The 18,286-nt window shown below is 43.5% G+C and overlaps 1 protein-coding gene across 1 annotated transcript in view; it reads left to right on the top strand.

Moving 5' to 3' along the window:
• MBD2 (methyl-CpG binding domain protein 2) overlaps positions 2,583 to 18,286 on the top strand; it is a 67,861-nt gene continuing 52,157 nt past the window's right edge. The window contains exon 1 of the mRNA XM_018039537.1: positions 2,583 to 3,357. Coding sequence (XP_017895026.1) covers positions 2,807 to 3,357 — 551 coding nt within the window. The 5' untranslated portion in view covers positions 2,583 to 2,806. The remainder of the gene's footprint in view (positions 3,358 to 18,286) is intronic.

The following is an 18,286-nucleotide window of genomic DNA, read 5'->3' as shown; positions in this document are numbered from 1 at the left end:
AGCATCTGCCTACAATGTGGGAGACCTGGCTTTGACCCCTAGGTTGGGAAGATCCCCTGGAAAAGGAAATGGCAACTCACTCCAGTACTCTTGACTGGAAAAATCCCATGGATGGAGGAGCCTGGTAGGCTACAATCCATGAGGTCACAAAGAGTTGGACACGACTGAGTGACTTCACTTTCCTTCTTTAAAACTAGCCACTATTTCACATTCTTTGAAGTTTCATTCTCTGAATTGGTTCCATTTTTCTCAGTAAAAATCCAAACACCAATTTTCTTGAAAACTACATTACTATAGTAGCTTAATCTCAGCTCTCCCTGGAAATAATGCAAGGAGAATATTTCAAAGAATAGATATTTCAGGGGTGACAGTTGGTGTTTCAGCACCTGCTTCTACACCTGAGAGTAGGAGATCCAAGGTGGTTAAATCTCAGTTGTTTGCTTAATTGGCCAGATTTCATACATAATCTGCTCTGGTGTTGTCTTTCACATTTTCCATAAGGTGAAGTTAGCAAGACCTTTTCCACTGTAAGAGAGATTAAAATTGAAAAATTTGGTCACAGCTTTCTTGCCTCAGAAAGACAATGTTGCTATTCTTCAAAGGGTGATAGAAAATGCATTCTCCCAGGGTTATAAAAGGGTTATTATTTGTCCAGCATTTTAAGGGAAACAAAAGGATCTGTCTTTTAGGTGTTTAGCATTTATCCTCAATACTTTTAGGTGTCAATCTAGTCCCTGCACGAATTTAATGTTTTCTTAATTAGATAATTTTCTTCCTTTAGCGGTAGAATAATTAAGTGCTTTTGTTTGTTTTTATCCTTTGGTTTATGGTATCACAGCAGAAAAATTCAAGTTTGACCAGAAAAGCTTTTAAAAGGCCCGAAACGATTTTTTTCTTAACTAAGGGAGCACCCCAGTTTATCTAGTGGGATTTAGCAAATACAATGTGGTAGTAGAAGTCCAAGCAATTACCTTAAATTGATAGTGATTTACTCTTTTAGACATGTTTTTATATGCATTGCATCATTTGATCTACAGCCTTGTTATACACAGCATGGAAAGGTAAACATTTCCAAAAGTTTATCTTTTCCCATCTATTATCTCCATAATTAAATATGAAAGTCAACCCCTTCCTCCTACAGGGCGTTTGTTATCCAAACTTTTTTTTTCGGTCGCACCACATGGCTTGGGGATCTTAGGCTCACGATTGGGAATCAAATCCTGTCCCCTAGCAGTGGAAGTGGAGTTCTAACCACCAGACTGCCAGGGGATTCCGTTATCCAAACTTTGACCTCATAAATCTCTGACTTTAACTCCTTCACCTGAGCCATAAATGTATGTGTTCCTTATGATTCAATCCTTGATTCCTCTTTCTTTTAAATTATCTTCAAATTTTAAATTAATTATTAATTTACCATGCATGCTTTTCCTTGGAGATCTTATTTACTTGCAGGGTTCCCTTCAATTATCACTTTTACAAGTTGACTTCTAAATGCCTATCTTTAGAACTGACCTCTCTCCTGAGAACTAGACTTTCCAACTCTTTGCTAGACACAGATGTATCTCAACTCAAAGACATTAAAAGCAGTCTAAGGTCAGGCTCAGAGGGAAGTTTGTGTGTTTGAGTTGGTGTTTGTCTTAATAAATTGCAAAAGCAAATCAAATAAATATAGATTTTCCACTACTTTATGTTCATCAGTTTTTTTCTATCCATTAAACTTGACCCTCAACTTTTAGGTCCTGTATGTTCAAAATCTGAAGATAGCGTAACACTATTTTCAGTAGCCCAACATTTCATAATGCATTCAAAAGGTTAAACAAACAGAAGTTGTGCTCCTCTGAAATAGAAATCAGTTTTCTTAATCAATTTGGTATTACTCTTTAAAAATCACTCCTGAACAGTTGGCAGGTGCAAGTGAATTCCACGCAGATTTCTTAAGGCTAGTGATTAGGTTAAATGGGTTTTGCAGCATCAGGGTGCATTAACGAAGCCAAAGGCCATGGATATTTGTCAAAGGTTATTAGAAAAGAAGTATAAGTTTAAGAAAGATCCTAAGAAGCTTGGTCAATTCTAGGTGGATTCAGGAACTCTGGTCGTTTTATGGGGACGTTAGAGGTAAAATCCTGTAGGAACTGGAGGGAACTTTCCGGGCTGTCATTTCCCTTCCTATGGCCTTACAAAGTTCTGGGATGATAATCAATCCAGAATTCTAAAGTTCTGAAAGCCGGACTCTGCAGGCTAGTGATACTCTGCTATGAGGACACTTCAACTCACTCCATCAACCTGAGCTCCCTGGGAAGCTATGACGTCGAGGCAGGAAAAGGTATCTCCTGTTCATTAAATGAACAGTCGAGGTGGTAAATATAAAATAAGAGATACACTTTGTTTGTTGCTCATTAACTGGGAAGCAGACGTAGGTGAGATTGCACCGTGAGCGAGGGTAACCCACTCGAAACAAAGGAACCGCAGGCCCACCGACGTCTCTCCGCCTGCAGCCCCAGGCCTCGACCACGCGCTGCGTGGGGGCGGGGGGCCGGAAGGGCGCGGCCGGAGGAGCGGTGGGCGGGGCCGCGGGAGGGGGCGTGTCCTCGAGGAGGCGGGGACAAGATGGCCGCCCGGGCCGCTCGGAGGACCTGAGAGGCGGTGGCGGAGGCCCCGCCCCCCGGCGGGAGGGCCGCTCTGTGCGCGCCCGCTCTATGATGCTTGCGCGCGTCCCCCGCGCGCCGCGCCGCGGGCGGGGCGGGTCTCCGGGATTCCAAGGGCTCGGTTACGGAAGAAGCGCAGCGCCGGCTGGGGAGGGGGCTGGATGCGCGCGCACCCGGGGGGAGGCCGCTGCTGCCCGGAGCAGGAGGAGGGGGAGAGCGCGGCGGGCGGCAGCGGCGCTGGCGGCGGCTCCGCCATCGAGCAGGGGGGCCCGGGCTGCGCGCTCGCCCCGTCCCCGGTGAGCGGCGCGCGCAGGGAGGGCGCGCGGGGCGGCGGCCGTGGCCGGGGGCGGTGGAAGCCGGCGGGCCGGGGCGGCGGCGGCGGCGGCGTCTGTGGCCGTGGCCGGGGCCGGGGCCGTGGCCGGGGACGGGGCCGGGGCCGGGGCCGGGGCCGCGGCCGTCCCCCGAGCGGCGGCGGCGGCCTTGGCGGCGACGGCGGCGGCGGAGGAGGCGGCGGAGGAGGCGGCGGCGGCGCCCCCCGGCGGGAGCCGGTCCCTTTCCCGTCGGGGAGCGCGGGGCCGGGGCCCCGGGGACCCCGGGGCGCGGAGAGCGGGAAGAGGATGGACTGCCCGGCCCTCCCCCCCGGATGGAAGAAGGAGGAAGTGATCCGAAAATCTGGGCTCAGCGCCGGCAAGAGCGATGTCTACTACTTCAGGTACCGCCTTGGGGGCCGGCGGGGTCAGCCCGGGGTCGGGGGGTCGAGCTCTGACCTGGGCAGGGGGGTGTCAGCAAGACAGCGGAGGGGCCCGGGGCGGGCCCGCCCGATGATCGAAGGGGCCCGGACCCTTGGCTGAGAGGTGACCACCCCCCCCCCCGCAACCCCCCAGTGCAGTGACAGCCACAGCGTCCTAATGGTGCGAGCCCCTCGGAGGGCGTCTCCACGGGGTAGGGTCCTGGGGAGTGATGATTTGCGGCGGGGGTGGGAAACAGGGTTATTCTGTCAGGGATGACTGGTCCACCGAAGGGTTAAAAGAAGGTGCAATTCATCGAAACTATAAAACCAGGCACTGTTGGCTGCCGTCCCAAGCCCGTCCCAGATTCACCATCGCAAAGAGTGTTTAATCACGCACACGTGGAAGAAAGGAGCCATCTATGACAGTAAACCAGGTTTTAGTTACTTTGTTGGGATCCCCGGCGAAGTGTCATCCAAAGTCACCATTGGGGATGCCTGTAGTTTTCTTGGAACCGCCCTTGTTGTTGCAGAATTGACTCTCCTTTGGAAGCAGACACTGGTCAGTTGTCAGGCTCCTCGACCAGAGTGTGTCCCCCCAGGGGATATTTGGCACTGTCTGGGGACGTTTTTGGTTGTCACACCGTGGAAGGGGGCTGCTGCTGACATGTAATGGGTAGAGACCAGGGATGCTGCTAAACATTCTGTAATACGCAGGGCAGCCCTCACTGCAAAGAATTAACTGGCCCAAAATGTCACAAGTGCGGGATTGAGAAATCTTGGTCCGAACGATGAAAGGTTTTCAGCTTGTTGATGAATCCTGTGGTCATGCTGTCCGTTTCGTTAGTTTGGATGACCCAGTAAGCTCAGGACAGAGTCTGTGGCTCTTGATACCAGTGGAATTTTCTTAACAAATTTGCTAACTTTTCTTATAAACTGTCCCGTTTCTAGAAGAGAACATAAACATGTTATACTCAGTGGCTTGGAGAGCAGCGTTTGTGGGTTCATTGAATCATTTTCACGGACTATGCAGAGGTGTTGGAGTAGTTGTCATCTGCCATTTAACCATCAGAGTGTGTTAGGAAGGATTTCCTGTTTTCTGACATCAAGTAGGTTTGATTCATTACCCCTGGGAAAAAGTGTGTGTGTGTGTGTGTGTGTGTGTGTGTGTGTGTGTGTTATAATACACACACACAAAATACCATGTTTATGGATTGAGAATACTCTTAAATAGATTTAAGAGGTTAAAAAATATATACATGTATATGTGCATACGTGTACATGTATACATTCATCCAAGTATGATCACTACTGGCGTGACATGTAAATATACAAACATGTTCCTGATGATTGCTCAAATGAATGGATGAGGAATTTTAGTAAAATTGTTTCACCTATTCAAGTAAGAAAAATGAAAGTGGTGTTGTTATTAGTTTATTTTGACATGTAATCTGAGACCACTCATCTTGAAATCTTAAGTGATGCTTAGAAAGCTTATTTTAAATATATAAAGGCGATAATTGTGTTTTGTATTTCCCCATCATTACATATTAAATTATACTTCGGTAATACTCAGTTATTTTGGAGCAAATTGTTATTCCTCTCAGGCTCACTTGTTTCATGTAGTGCTTTTCACTATTGTTCATTTTTGCAGAGTCTTTCATTAACAGCGCCTTTTGTTTTCTTTCTAATCAAGTAGCATGCCTGCACTTCTTCAGGTGAAGTCTGTTTTGCTGTCTTGTAGCCAGTGATGTTTGACAAGAATATTCCGTGTCTGGGTTGACCTCCTTGAGGAATGGGTGACTAGTCTGTTCTCAGTAGAGCATCTTCAGCTTTGAATTTCACCCCTTTTGACTTTTTCCTGGGATATGCTTTGCTTGGTTTTGGGATGATGTATTTGTTCAAACTAACTTGGTTCCTGCAGAGCTTTTTTTGTTGCAGTTCTTGCAGCGGCTGGAAAAGTTGTTTCAAAAAGGCGCATTGCCGTAGCGCTCATTCTGGCGTGTGCTCACCTTTTTGTATGGGTGTGTCGTCAATTTTTGGCTTTACGTTTTTAATATTAATAGATTATTTTATGATAGAAAAACTGGTATAATCAATTTAAAAGTCTCTGTATGAGACAGTGCAGAATGATGTGCTGTTTTTTGTCTGTGCCAAATGAAAACACGTCGAACAGATTGTGCCACACGCACTTAGTTCAGGGCCGGAGGGAGTGTTGTCCGTCGGTTGTCTGCCTACAAAGCCTAGTTATGCTACAGGATTTCCTTCTGAGAGGTTATGAGGCAGGAGGACGCAGACAGTGTGATGTGACGCCTGTGATACAGTGCTTCCTCTGACTTTGACTTCTGCTTTCAATGATGGATGACGGAAGTTACCTACTCATTAAAGATGAACACGTAGGGCTTCCTTGCCGGTCCAGTGGTTAAGACACTGCCCTTCCACTGCAGGTGGCCTGCCTTCCATCCCTGGTCGGGAAGCTAAGATCCTACATGCTGCGTGGCGTGGCAAATAAAAAAAAACAATGAACACACTATTTTTCAATCCACAGTGTCAGTGCTTTGTATATTAGCATCCCCATGTACATGCCACTCATTAAACAACCAGTAGCTCACAAAGTTCTGGCCATTATCTGTTAATACGCAGGTTGCGTTAACTCTTCCGTTGGTAATATGAACACCTGCACACAGTTCACACAGATTCTAATAATGCTAACTCCTGATTTAGCTTGCCCCTGGGGAGATTAATTTAAACAAATCTGTGCTTGTTAGCCGAGGGGGTGCCTTACACTTATTAATCGGACTTAAATTAAGCTCATTCGAGAAAGCCTCAAATTTTGATAGAATTTTTCTTTTTTTTCCCTCTCTCCTGAGATTGCCAGGTTCTAATAGGAAGGTGTGCCTCTGGTTGCCAGTTAAGCAATATAGTTACGTCTTCTGTCAGGATCACTGGTAGTGCTGGGGCAGTTTGTATATTATCATCAAAAGTTTGTTTCCTGAAAGGGTGTGGCTTGAGCAAGTGTTGGATCTATTGGTAGAGTTTCTGAAAGGGAAACACATGAAAAAGTCCCTTGAAAAAGTTCATTGTCATCATAAGAGCCGATTATTTCAACGATACTTTTCTTACTGGTCTACTTGATTCCTATCACTTCTAGCTTTTGGTTCCGTGAACTTGCAGATTTGTACTTTTTGAAATATCATTTTCCTTGCCAAAAGAACCTTTTAGTAGCTGCCTTATGTCTTTTTGAAAATCAGTTGTCTTTTTGTGCGTGCTGTATCAATATCTTGTTGGGTTCTAGACTACTGGTTACAAGTAGGTTAAAGGCCTGAGAGAGTAAACAGCTATAGCTGCCACCATAAAGTATGATCTGGTTGGGTATTGGAAACAAAATAGTAACCGTTTTTGACTCTTGTATCAAATTATGATGCATTTACACCAGATCACTTCTCTGAAAAGATAAAATAGAACCAGAGGACATTTGAAATAATCACCAGGGAGCAGGTGTGTGATGAGAGACTAAAGAGATTTCACCTTGATCTGGAAAGAAGAGGACTCAGAGGCAATATAATGGAGAGCTTTAAGTCATGAGTGAGATGATGAAGGTAGGAGGCTCTAGGGAAGGCAGCAGGGCCCAGGGGTGGAGATGCCTGGCGTTGGTACCCACCTCTGCGGTTGCCGACGCAGCCTCAAGCATGTCACTTACTCCCCAGGGCTGGGGTTTCTCCGTTTATGACGTGGGTAGTGTGACTGTACCTGTACCTCATGGTGGACTCAATTCTAGAACACTAAAATATATAGCTCTCTTAAAACTTTGTATACATTTAAGGACTAATTAGAGGAAAATTAACTCATTAACTCAAGTTCATTAACCCCAGTTGTATGGACGGAACATATAAATAGGTTTTAAAAAGTGTATAGGGATATCTCATTTGTTGTGAAAGGCTGGTATGCTCTTTGAAGCCATGAATTCTGAATCATTGAGGATGTCAAAGTTCAAATAGGGCCTGTCTGTCCTTTTTTTTTTTTTTGTCTTAAAAATACAGACTCTTCCACATAGTCTTTGTAGAAGAGTCTTGGAAAAAATCAGCTCAGTGGACCAAGGGTCACAGTTCTTAATTGAAGTCTCATTGGTGTTCAGCAAACTGTAATGTATGGATGTGAGAGTTGGACTGTGAAGAAAGCTGAGCGCTGAAGAATTGATGCTTTTGAACTGTGGTGTTGGAGAAGACTCTTGAGAGTCCCTTGGACTGCAAGGAGATCCAACCAGTCCATTCTGAAGGAGATCAACCCTGGGATTTCTTTGGAAGGACTGATGCTGAAGCTGAAACTCCAGTACTTTGGCCACCTCATGCGAAGTGTTGACTCATTGGAAAAGACTCTGATGCTGGAAGGGATTGGGGGCAGGAGGAGAAGGGGAAGACAGAGGATGAGATGGCTGGATGGTATCACCAACTCTATGGATGTGAGCCTGAGTGAACTCTGGGAGTTGGTGATGGACAGGGAGGCCTGGCGTTCTGCGATTCATGGGGTCGCAAAGAGTCGGAGACGACTGAGCGACTGAACTGAACTGAAATTGTCATTTGTGACATTTTCTTTCTGGTCATCACCATGGAGTTAAATGTGGCATCTCCTGTATTACTGTCTTGTTCATTTCCCTAGAACGGGTCTTTCTCCCCGCTCCCCAGACCTAGTGCTAAACACACAGATACCAAATAAGTGTTTACCCATTGATATGACATTTAAAACTGTGTGAAACAAAGCTTGAAGGACTTCCTGGCCTTTGCTTTGTTTCTGTGCTGTACGGCCATCTGCATTTTACAGGTGGGGAGTTAGGCCAGGGAGGCTGAGTGCTGTTTGAGGTTGTACCGCTAGGAGGTGCAGGGCCAGAATCTTGACGCGGGTGCTTCAACCCCCAGCGACTTCAAACCACCCTGCACTGCTGCCTCGAGAGACCCCGAGCTGTATCCTCAAACATTGCTACTTGGGCTTCCCTGGTGGCTCAGCCTGTAAGGAATCTGCCTGCAATGCAGGAGATGTGGGTTCGATCCCTGGGTTGGGAAGGTCCCCTGGAGAGGGGAATGGCAACCCACTCCAGTATTCTTGGAGAATTCTATGGAGAATGCCATAGATAGGAGCCTCGTGGGCTACAGTCCATGGAGTTGCGAAGAGTCTGGCAAGACTGAGCAGCTAACACTTTCACTTTCAAGTATTGCAACATCTCATGCTTACTCTACTTTGTTAAGCTTGCTGTACTACTAAACTAATGTGTTTATTTACTGTTATGCTTGCATCCTAAAGTTGATAAGGGGTACATTTTAAGTCCTATTTTGTAGTGAAGCCATTGAACCAAAAGAATCTTCCAAGTTCTATGTAATGTTGAAGGGGGAAAAAGTGGAAAAATTGTGACGAATTAAGCAAAAAGCTTTGTTTCTTTCAGAGTTGAGACACAGTTGAAATATACTACAGACCAATTTTTTTTTTTTAAAGCATTTTTTCCCTGGGTAATAGAAGCGACCATTTTGTTAAGAAATATTTCTTTTTCTTTTTCTTGTTCACCCTAGGATTGCCCCTCTTATTATCAGATATTCCGATAGGCAATGCATTACCTAAGAAGCCTTTTAAAAGCTTTCACTTAAACTGGAAGAAATCACATTGTAACTTGCAGGCTCAGTGTGGTTTATGAGATAGTTTTATATAGTTCCTGCAAAAAGCTTTATTAGTTTCTTTCAGAATTGAGACCCAGTTGAAATGTACTATAGATTAAAAAAAAAATCCTTTAGCTGGAGAAAGAAACAATATGCAGTATTTATTAAATGCTTATAGCATAATTGAAGGTTTGCCTTGCTTTTAGTTTCTTGATAATGCTTCTTATCAAACTGTTAGCTTTTTCTGATTGAAGCCTGGATCCAGAAATAACGTAGAAATATAGAAAGCCTAGGCATGGTGGAAACTGTGCTTGGATACTTCTTTCTCAGCTGTACCGTCACATCTTTTTGTGATGCGCTAGAGGGATTTTTGTTAGGTTGCAACCCTACCATCTGTCCTGCATCTGATTTTTAGAGTCTGACATGCAAAGTCTCACCTGCCAGGAGGCTCATAATACCTGTAATGGAGGAAATACTTAGCTGAAAAGGAACTGATACACATACATTCTAAAAATAATCTCTAACAGAAATTGATATATGATCTTTTTTCAGACTGCTTTTAAAATCTCACTTGGGAGATTTAGTCACTATTTTTTTCATAATTTAATTGGCGAAACAAGCAGGCGATTTGCAAAGCTGGTGGTGACTTTTTTGTTTTGTTTTTTACACTTTATAGTGGGACTAATAAAGATTCATAAACTTTAGCTTGTGTTTGAGGTTTCTCAGACCTGCAGGATGAATTAGATATAAATCATTGGCTCTTTTTTCATGCACTTTTTGAGTTGATAGAAATTCTCCTTGCAGCTCTTGTCTCTTGGTCTTTTGTTGGTGTTTGCCATGGCCACTAAGGAATAACTAGAAATTGAAAATGAAGTTTAACTTAATTTACTTCGTAAAAACTAAAACTTCTCAAGGAAGGAGAATAGAACTATGAAATAGGGTGAAATTTGAATAATATATGTGTATCTTTTGATTTTGCCTTATCTCACTATAAATTCAAACTCATTTGTTTGGAAACTGAACTATATATAAGCAGTAAGTAAATGCAAATGATAGTAAATATAATTTAAAATTAGATCCTAAAATCGAATACTTATCATTTGTCAGGAACAATTGTTAGTGATTTACAAATGTTAGAAAGAAAAGCATCATCCTCTTGATGATTTTTGAATAATGTATCTTGGAATTCTTTTCCTTTTCTTTTTATACTGGAAGGATCCATAGATTAAAACAAAGATGAATGTCCTTAGAATTATTTTTAACATGTATGCAGTGATGTATGTATCTCTTAAAAAAAAGAAAGATCTTTTCTGGAGGCCCCTGGCGGAAATGGGCAATATAATACAAAAGTGGACATGTGAAATGCATGTTGCAACTTTTTACTCTTAGATACTACAGACTGTAAATTCACTGTGTCAGATTACCATAGCAGTTTCTAAATGCTTTCTTTTTACTTCTGTTGAAGTAAGTCTGTCTGTAAACTCACTTGCCTAGGACTGGCTTAATAGGAAAGTAGGGACTCTGAATCAGAAGACTAGGAGTTGAGTCTTGCTTTACTGTTTTAACGTGGACAGATTTTTAAACTTCTGTAATCTTCCAATTCCTCATCTATAAATCAGGGACAAGAATTCTGCTTCATGGAATTTTTTGAGATTAAAAGAAAATAGTGTAAGGCATCCGGCATATATAGTAAGTGGTCAGATCAGTAAAACATTAGTTCCTTTCTCTTCACTTAATTACCCACCATAAACAGAAGTAATTACGTGAAGATTCCCAATATTTTATTGTATTTTGAAATGTGAATAGGGTAGAGGGTAGGTTATACATGTTCGTGAGAGTTTTAAAAAAATATTCCATATTTCCCCCGATCATAAAAATAACCCATGTTCAGTGTGGACGATTGAGAAGATACTGAAGAGTATATAGAGAGAAATGACTGTCTTTATATAGTTCTAAAGAGAATCACTGTTGCTATTTTGATATAATGTTTTGACTTGCATCCTGCTTCCTGGATATGTTTGTGCACACACATACACACCCCCACACACGTGTTTATGTTCTTTTATAGTTCCTTTCGTTTTGGAGGAATCCATAGATTAAAGCAAGGATAGTTAGTGTTAGTTGCTCAGTTGTGTCTGACTCTTTTTAGCCCGTGGACTGTATAGCCTGCCAGGCTTCTCTGTCTTCGGAATTCTCCAGGCAAGAATACTGGAGTGGGTTGCCATGCCCTCCTCCAGGGTCTTCTCAACCCAGGGATCAAATCCAGGTTTCCCACTTGGCATGCAGATTCTTTACCATCTGAGCCACCAGGGAATAAACGAACTTAAAATTCTTTTTAACGATGTGTGCATTTCTTTTACACAGCCTTTCCCAGGGACCCTTAGCTTCTTTTTAAAAGAATAGTTTGTTTTTTGGGTGTTCTTATCTGCCTACATGTATTTTTTTTTTTTATTATGGGAAAGTTCAAACATGTGAAAAGACGAGTTGATAAAAAAGTATAATGAGTCCCTCATGTGCTTGTCTACCAGTTTTAACAGTTACCGACTCCTGGCCAATCTTGTTTCATCCCTTTCCCCACCTTTCCCATTATATTTTGAAATAATTTCTAGACGTGTTTAGTTTCCAATATTTCCATAGTAGTGTTCTGTCCCCAGTTCAAACAAAATAACCAGTGTTTTCCCTTTTTCAGAAAGCGAGTGCTCATGGCAGTGGGATGAGATTTTGGGAGAATTCTACATTCATTCATTCATTTTTTTATTTTTTAGTGGCCCACCCTGACTTTTTAACCATGATACAGAGATAATAGAATTTGCTACCAGTCATATACTCTTTGCATATAATTCTTATTAAGTAAATACTAGTTTATGGAATGATTGGTACAGAATTCAAATTCTACTGAAGATCTTTCATACCATTTAAAATTGTGTGGTAATTCCTTAATTACTTAAGTTGAAGGAAAACGTGGAATGTTGTAACATCTAATGAGTAGCCAGATTGTTAATATAATAAATTTTTTCCTTACTGATACTTTAATTCTCCACCCAAAACCCCACCCCAACTGTTAGGGAAATTATTTCATGCTTAAATTTACTTGCCTAGGCTTTTCATATTTTTTAAAAACTGCTTTTTTGATTTTTAGGGAGAATTACTCAGCCTGTATTCCTCAAGGTTTATATTTTAAAATTGTTATTATAGAACATTTCCAACATACATGAAATAGAATTAAATAAAAAACTACCAAGTGTCCAGTTAACAGTTGTCACCCTTGTTTCATCCATACTCAAATCTACTGCCTCTGACTCAGCCTTCATTGTTTTGAAGCATATTTGACATTCTGTCATTTCATTTCTTAAATAACTACACTTCAGTATGCTATTCAGAAAGGCAATGGCACCCCAGTCCAGTACTCTTGCCTGGAAAATCCCGTGGACAGAGGAGCCTGGTAGGCTACAGTCCATGGGGTCGCTATGAGTCAGACATGACTGAGCGACTTCACTTTCACTTTTCATTTTCATGCATTGGAGGAGGAAATGGCAACCCACTCCAGTGTTCTTGCCTGGAGAATCCCAGGGACAGGGGAGCCTGGTGGGCTGCCATCTATAGGGTCGCACAGAGTCAGACACGACTGAAGCAGCTTAGCAGCAGCAGCAGCAGCAGCAGCAGCAGCAATATGCTATTTGTGAAGATAGAATTTAAACTTGTAGAAGTATTACAGCTATACAGAGCTCAGTATTTCAAACTAGAATCCAAGAGATGCCAGCAGGCAATTCATGATTACTTATGTGATTCCTGTTGTTAATACTTTGTTCTATTAAGGTGTTATGAAAGAGGCATAGGATGAATTGGGCTTCCCTGGTGGCTCAGTGGTAAAGAATCCACCTGCCAGTGCATGAGACAGAGTTCAGTCCCTGGGTTGGGAAGATCCCCTGGAGAAGGACATGGCAACCCCCTCCAGTATTCTTGCCTAGGCCCATTGGCAGAGGAGCCTGGCAGACTGCAGTCCATGGGGTTGCAAAAGAGTCTGACACCATCCAGCCACTAGACGACAGTGAGGTGGATTGGTGTTTCTGGACTCTTGGGAATTCGGGGTTGAGACATGAATGCTGGACCAAGTGAAAGACGTGGTTTGTAGAGAGCTGGGCTGTGAGGAGGGCTGAGCGCCGGAGAACTGACGCTTCTGAGCTGCGGTGCTGGAGAAGACTCCTGAGAGTCCCTTGGGCTGCAGGGAGATCTAGCCAGTCCATTCTGAAGGAGATCAGCCCTGGGTGTTCTCTGGAAGGAATGAAGCTAAAGCCGAAACTCCAGTACTTTGGCCACCTCATGCAAAGAGTTGACTCATTGGAAAAGACTCTGATGCTGGGAGGGATTGGGGGCAGGAGGAGAAGGGGACGACAGAGGATGAGATGGCTGGATGGCATCACTGACTCGATGGACCTGAGTCTGAGTGAACTCCGGGAGTTGGTGATGGACAGGGAGGCGTGGCGTGCTGCGATTCATGGGGCCGCAAAGAGTCGGACACGACTGAGTGACTGAACTGAACTGAAGAGCGAGATCATTCAGCCTGTTGATTCAGAATAGACTTGAATAAACCAGTGTGGCAGGGGCGAAAGTCACTGGGTAAGAGAAGTGCAAAGTAGGGTTGAAAGGTTAGGAGAAGATTAAATGAAAAAGAATCTCAAATGCAGCACTGAGATGTTTGGCTCCCTGTTGCTATTGGGTTGAAGTCCATTGAAGGCTTTTATACTGGACCTGGGGTGATAGTGGTATTTGAGGAAGAGCAGTCTGGAAGATTTAGGAGGCAAAGAGACTAGTGAGTAGAAAGTCAGCCTGTTGTAGTGGTTGAGACTTGAGGTGATGAAGACTTGATTAGGCAGTGGCAGTGGAAATGGAGAAGGCAGTGGCAGCCCACTCCAGCGTTCTTGCCTGGAGAGCCCCAGGGACGGCGGAGCCTGGTGGGCTGCCATCTGTGGGGTCGCACAGAGTCGGACACGACTGACGTGACTTGGCAGTAGGAGCAGCAGCAGAGGAAATGGAAGAGGAAGGATGGGTTCAAAGGTGATTACAAGGGAACTGGATTTAGTGATTGATCAGAGATAGGGGATAATAAGTAAGATGCTAAGTAGATAACTTCTGCCTGGGACAAACTGTAGAGTGGGGCTGAGGATGATTCATTTTAGGAAAGGCCTACCCCTAAAGTTTGGGAGGAAAGGAGTCGAGGGGAACTGGGAGCTGACTTTAGATAGATTTTCCTGTGTGTGTGTGTGGTGTGGTTTTGGGGAAAAAATGGTATATATATTTTCAAATTAATTGGTTTGGCGGTTTTCTGATTGTGCCGAGGTACAAAAAGATCATTTTAATTTCAGAATTTTAGCCTTAGCTAAAATTTGACTTCTGGAGACGATTGTTGTTTCAAGTTAGAAATCTTTCTTTCAATGCTTACACTTTTGTAAGTAACAAGTAAACTTGAACACTTAAAGAGATTAAAAAAAATAGAAAGTTGATTATTTTTTTATTCTCAGCCTTTTCCATTGCTGTAGCTTATAGGATTCTTATTATCCCCTGCAAAGCCCTTCCTGAAGTTACTAGAGAGCGGCGAGCCTTGGATCTTGCTCTTGAGCCCGACCTAACCGCGTGGCCATCCCCAGCATCCCTTGCTGTCTCAGGCCAGTCCGTCTTCCTCGGCTCTGGTTACTGCCGCCCCCACAGGTCATCCTGGTGTGGACTGGTTTGAAGAGATACCTGTGTTTGCTCAGACCTCTGGGCTTCTCACAGTGGTTTGACTGAAGCATCACGATTATCCATGTTACCAGAGTAATGTGAAAACACGTGTTCTGCTCTGCGACTCATTTTCAGAGTGCAGCTTCACGTGCCCACAGTGGGTCTTCAGGAGAATTAATCCTCAAATCATAGACTGGCAGCTGTCTAAGGGTCTAAGGTGATGCGGATGAGCTGATAGACTGACATCATGGGAGTACTACTGCGCTTTTTTTTTTTTAATAAATGTATTCTTTTTTTAAAATTATTTAAGTTTGGTTGTGCTGGGTCTTCGTGGTTGCCTACAGGCTTTCCCTGCTTGCGGCGTTGGCAGCTGCTCCGTTGCAGAGTGCAGGCTTGAGATGCACGGGCCCTAGTCACAGCTCCCAGGCCCAGGAGCACAGGCTCAGGAGTTGAAGTGCACAGGATTAGTTCCTCCACCGCGTGTGGCATCCTCCCGAACCAGGATCGAACCCGTGCACCTGCATTGGCAGGCGGATTCTTACCCACCATGCCACCGGGGCAGTCTGGGAATACTGTTAAGTCAAGGTGGCCATTACTTAAGTCTTTCTGAGATCCCAGTAAAGTTATTTTAGATTTGAAAGTCAGATGCCAAATAAAATTTCTGTCTTTTTGATAATCTATAGTTGGAAACCTCTCAGGTAGAATTAGGTTTAAGAAGTCCTTTAAATTAAGTGTACTTCAGTGAAAAAAAAGAAAAAGTTAAAAAAAAAAAGCTGCTTTAAACAGTTTAATCAAAATGAAAGCAGGCAAAGACATAATTCAAGTGATGGAATGTTCTTATATGAACTGGAAAAATGTAACTCATGCTTTTAATTTTCATTAATAATTACTTTTCTTCAAGGTATTTAGTGGGGAGGACAAGTAAAGGTGAGATCACAGGTCGGCTCAGGAAGGGCAGATCCAGGGGGCAGTTGGTAGGGAATTTTTTTGTGGTTGAAAGTGAAATACTAGTATTTCGTTACTGGGACTAGAAGTAATCGCTTTGGGCAGAGAAAACTGAAAATGACTAATATCCTTCACTAGTCTACTAGAGTTTAAAAAAAAAAGTAATTCCCTTGAGTTGCAGTTTGAAGCTTTTAGAATAAAAGCTTAGTCACGTTTAGTCGTGGGGTGTCTGACTGTTAGCTGACAGCAGCCATCTTGGAGAGCAGGCAGGTGATGACTTAGTCACTCCAGTGACCCACAGTCGTTTTGTTTATCTAGCCCTGACTTCCTCGGCCACTTGCAGAGTCGTTTTGCTGCTGTGAAGATGGTCCGTACCTGGCCGACAGAATTTCTGCTTCGCCTTAAGCTCCCATGGGCCTTGCCTTTCTACTAGGCTTGCCTTTGTCTCCTGCAGAGGAAGGTCCCTGGTCTTGAAATCCACGGGGGCAGCCAGGTTGACTCTCCTTAAAGTCCCGAGCACAATCTCTGGCAGTTACGGAGAGGAAAACAGCTTGTACAGTATTCTGAAGGCAGCGGTGTGTGAGACCAGTGCTTACAGCTATGCAGTGCATGTGCTTATATCTGTACATCAAGTTGTTTAGCAGAATCTCGTTTACCAGTAGCTGGAGTATCTGATTATACGACTGTATGGCTATTACAACTTAATTTAAAGTAATTGTAATTATATTAAACTGACACAATAACAGGCTACTCTACCAGTTTTTCACTAGGAATTTTTTTTTTTGTAGTATTTCCTTTGTTAGGTAGTGTCAAATTAACGATGAGAAAATTTTCCAGTTCAGTATTTTAAATTCCAGGCAATATATTAGTGTTTTAAATAATCATAGACTTTTCTGTTCCATTGTGTCTGCGAATGAAAACCATGTTCTTAACTATTCAGCTGATGTTGTTCAGTCTCTGAGTCGTGTCCAGCTCTCTGCAGCCTCATGGACTGCCGCACGCCAGGCTGTGTCCTCTGCTCTTTCCCTGAGTCTGCTCAGATTCGTATCAGTGGAGTCAGTGATTCTGTCCAACTGTGTCGTCCTCTGCTGCCCCTTTCTCCTTTTGCCTTCAGTCTCTCCCAGCAGCAGGGTCTTTTCCAATGAGTCTGCTTTTCACATCAGGTGGCCCTTTGGAGCTTTGGCTTCAGCATCAGTCCTTCCAGTGACTATTCGGGGTTGATTTCCTTTAGGATTGACTGGTTTGATCTCCTTCCTGTCCAAGGAGACTCTGCGGAGTCTCCTCCAGCACCACAGTTCGAAAGCATGAGTTCTTTGGCACTCAGCCTTTTTTATGGTCTAACTGTCACATCTGTACATGGCTACTGGAAAAATCATAGCTTTGACCACATGGACCTTTGTTGGCAAAGTGATGTCTCTGCTTTTTAATATGCTGTCTAGGTTTGTCATAGCTTTCCTTCCAACGAGCTCGCATCTTTTAATTTCATGGCTGCAGTCATTGTATGCATTGATTTTTTTTTTTAGCCCAAGGGAATAAAATGTCACTGCTTCCACTCTTTCCCCTTCTGTTTGCTATGAAGTGATGGGACTGATACCATTTATTTTGGTGTTTTAAACATTGTGTTTCAAGCCAGCTTTTTCCCTCTCCTGTTTTACCATTTTTGCTCTCAGAAGTTACTTTGTTTAATACTAGCCTATATAAGTTTTGTTTGAGAGTTTTAATAAGGGACATGGTAATTTTGGGTTGTTTGACTAATCAAGGAAATGTGTAGATTGTAATAAAGTAGAATTGAGGGATAGTAGAATTATTTCTAACCGGGTTTGCAGAATCACAGATAACTTCACGGTTGCAGTGACATTCTACCTGGGCTTGGAGGATTTAATAGGTTTATGATAAGCAGAATATTGCTTATGTTCACCCTTCCTCTTGGAAAGACATAGCTGGAAGTCAAAGGTACATGGCATATTTTTGGTGACATTGAGTTTAGAATGTGGGGTGTCTTGACGTCTGGTAGGAAAAAGTCAGGAAAAAGTACTTGAACAGTTGGAAGGTTTTTGATGTTTTACTAAGAAGGCCAAGCTGTTGTGCCAGTATTGAAGAGTCTCTGAACATTTAGAACTTGGTACTGGCCGTGTGGGCTGAGGGATGGCGCCCTGCACACTGTTTGTGGTCTTCTAGCTGGAAGATGAGTTGCTGGGTAGACAGTGATGCTGCGACAGATGATACCCCAGAGGATCAGGCTGGGGGTAAAGTTTGCAGCGGCCAGAGGCGATTCACATTTATACAGTACTGAGGGTCGTGTGCTGTTTATTCCGTGATCCTGACCATGTCTGGAGATCTGGCCCAGAATGGGAGTTGAAGTTCGTTTAGACATAACTGTGTATTCTCTCCTCTGCTGTGTTCTGGTTGCTCCTTGCTTCCTTCTATTCTGTTACATACTGGTCTTAACTGGTTGTTATCTTCATCTGTGGGCTGAATTCTATACCTTGAATTGTGTTACAGGAATAGCCACGTCATGTGATTGTGGAAAAAGAATGTTGATACGATCTTCAGCTGTCTTGAGGTCTGTGGTGGCTGGTGGAGTCTGTGGCAGACTGGGGTGTGTTGCT

This window comes from Capra hircus, chromosome 24 (genome assembly GCF_001704415.2).
Source record: "Capra hircus breed San Clemente chromosome 24, ASM170441v1, whole genome shotgun sequence".
NCBI lineage: Eukaryota > Metazoa > Chordata > Mammalia > Artiodactyla > Bovidae > Capra > Capra hircus.
This window is presented reverse-complemented; position numbering and strand designations above follow the sequence as displayed.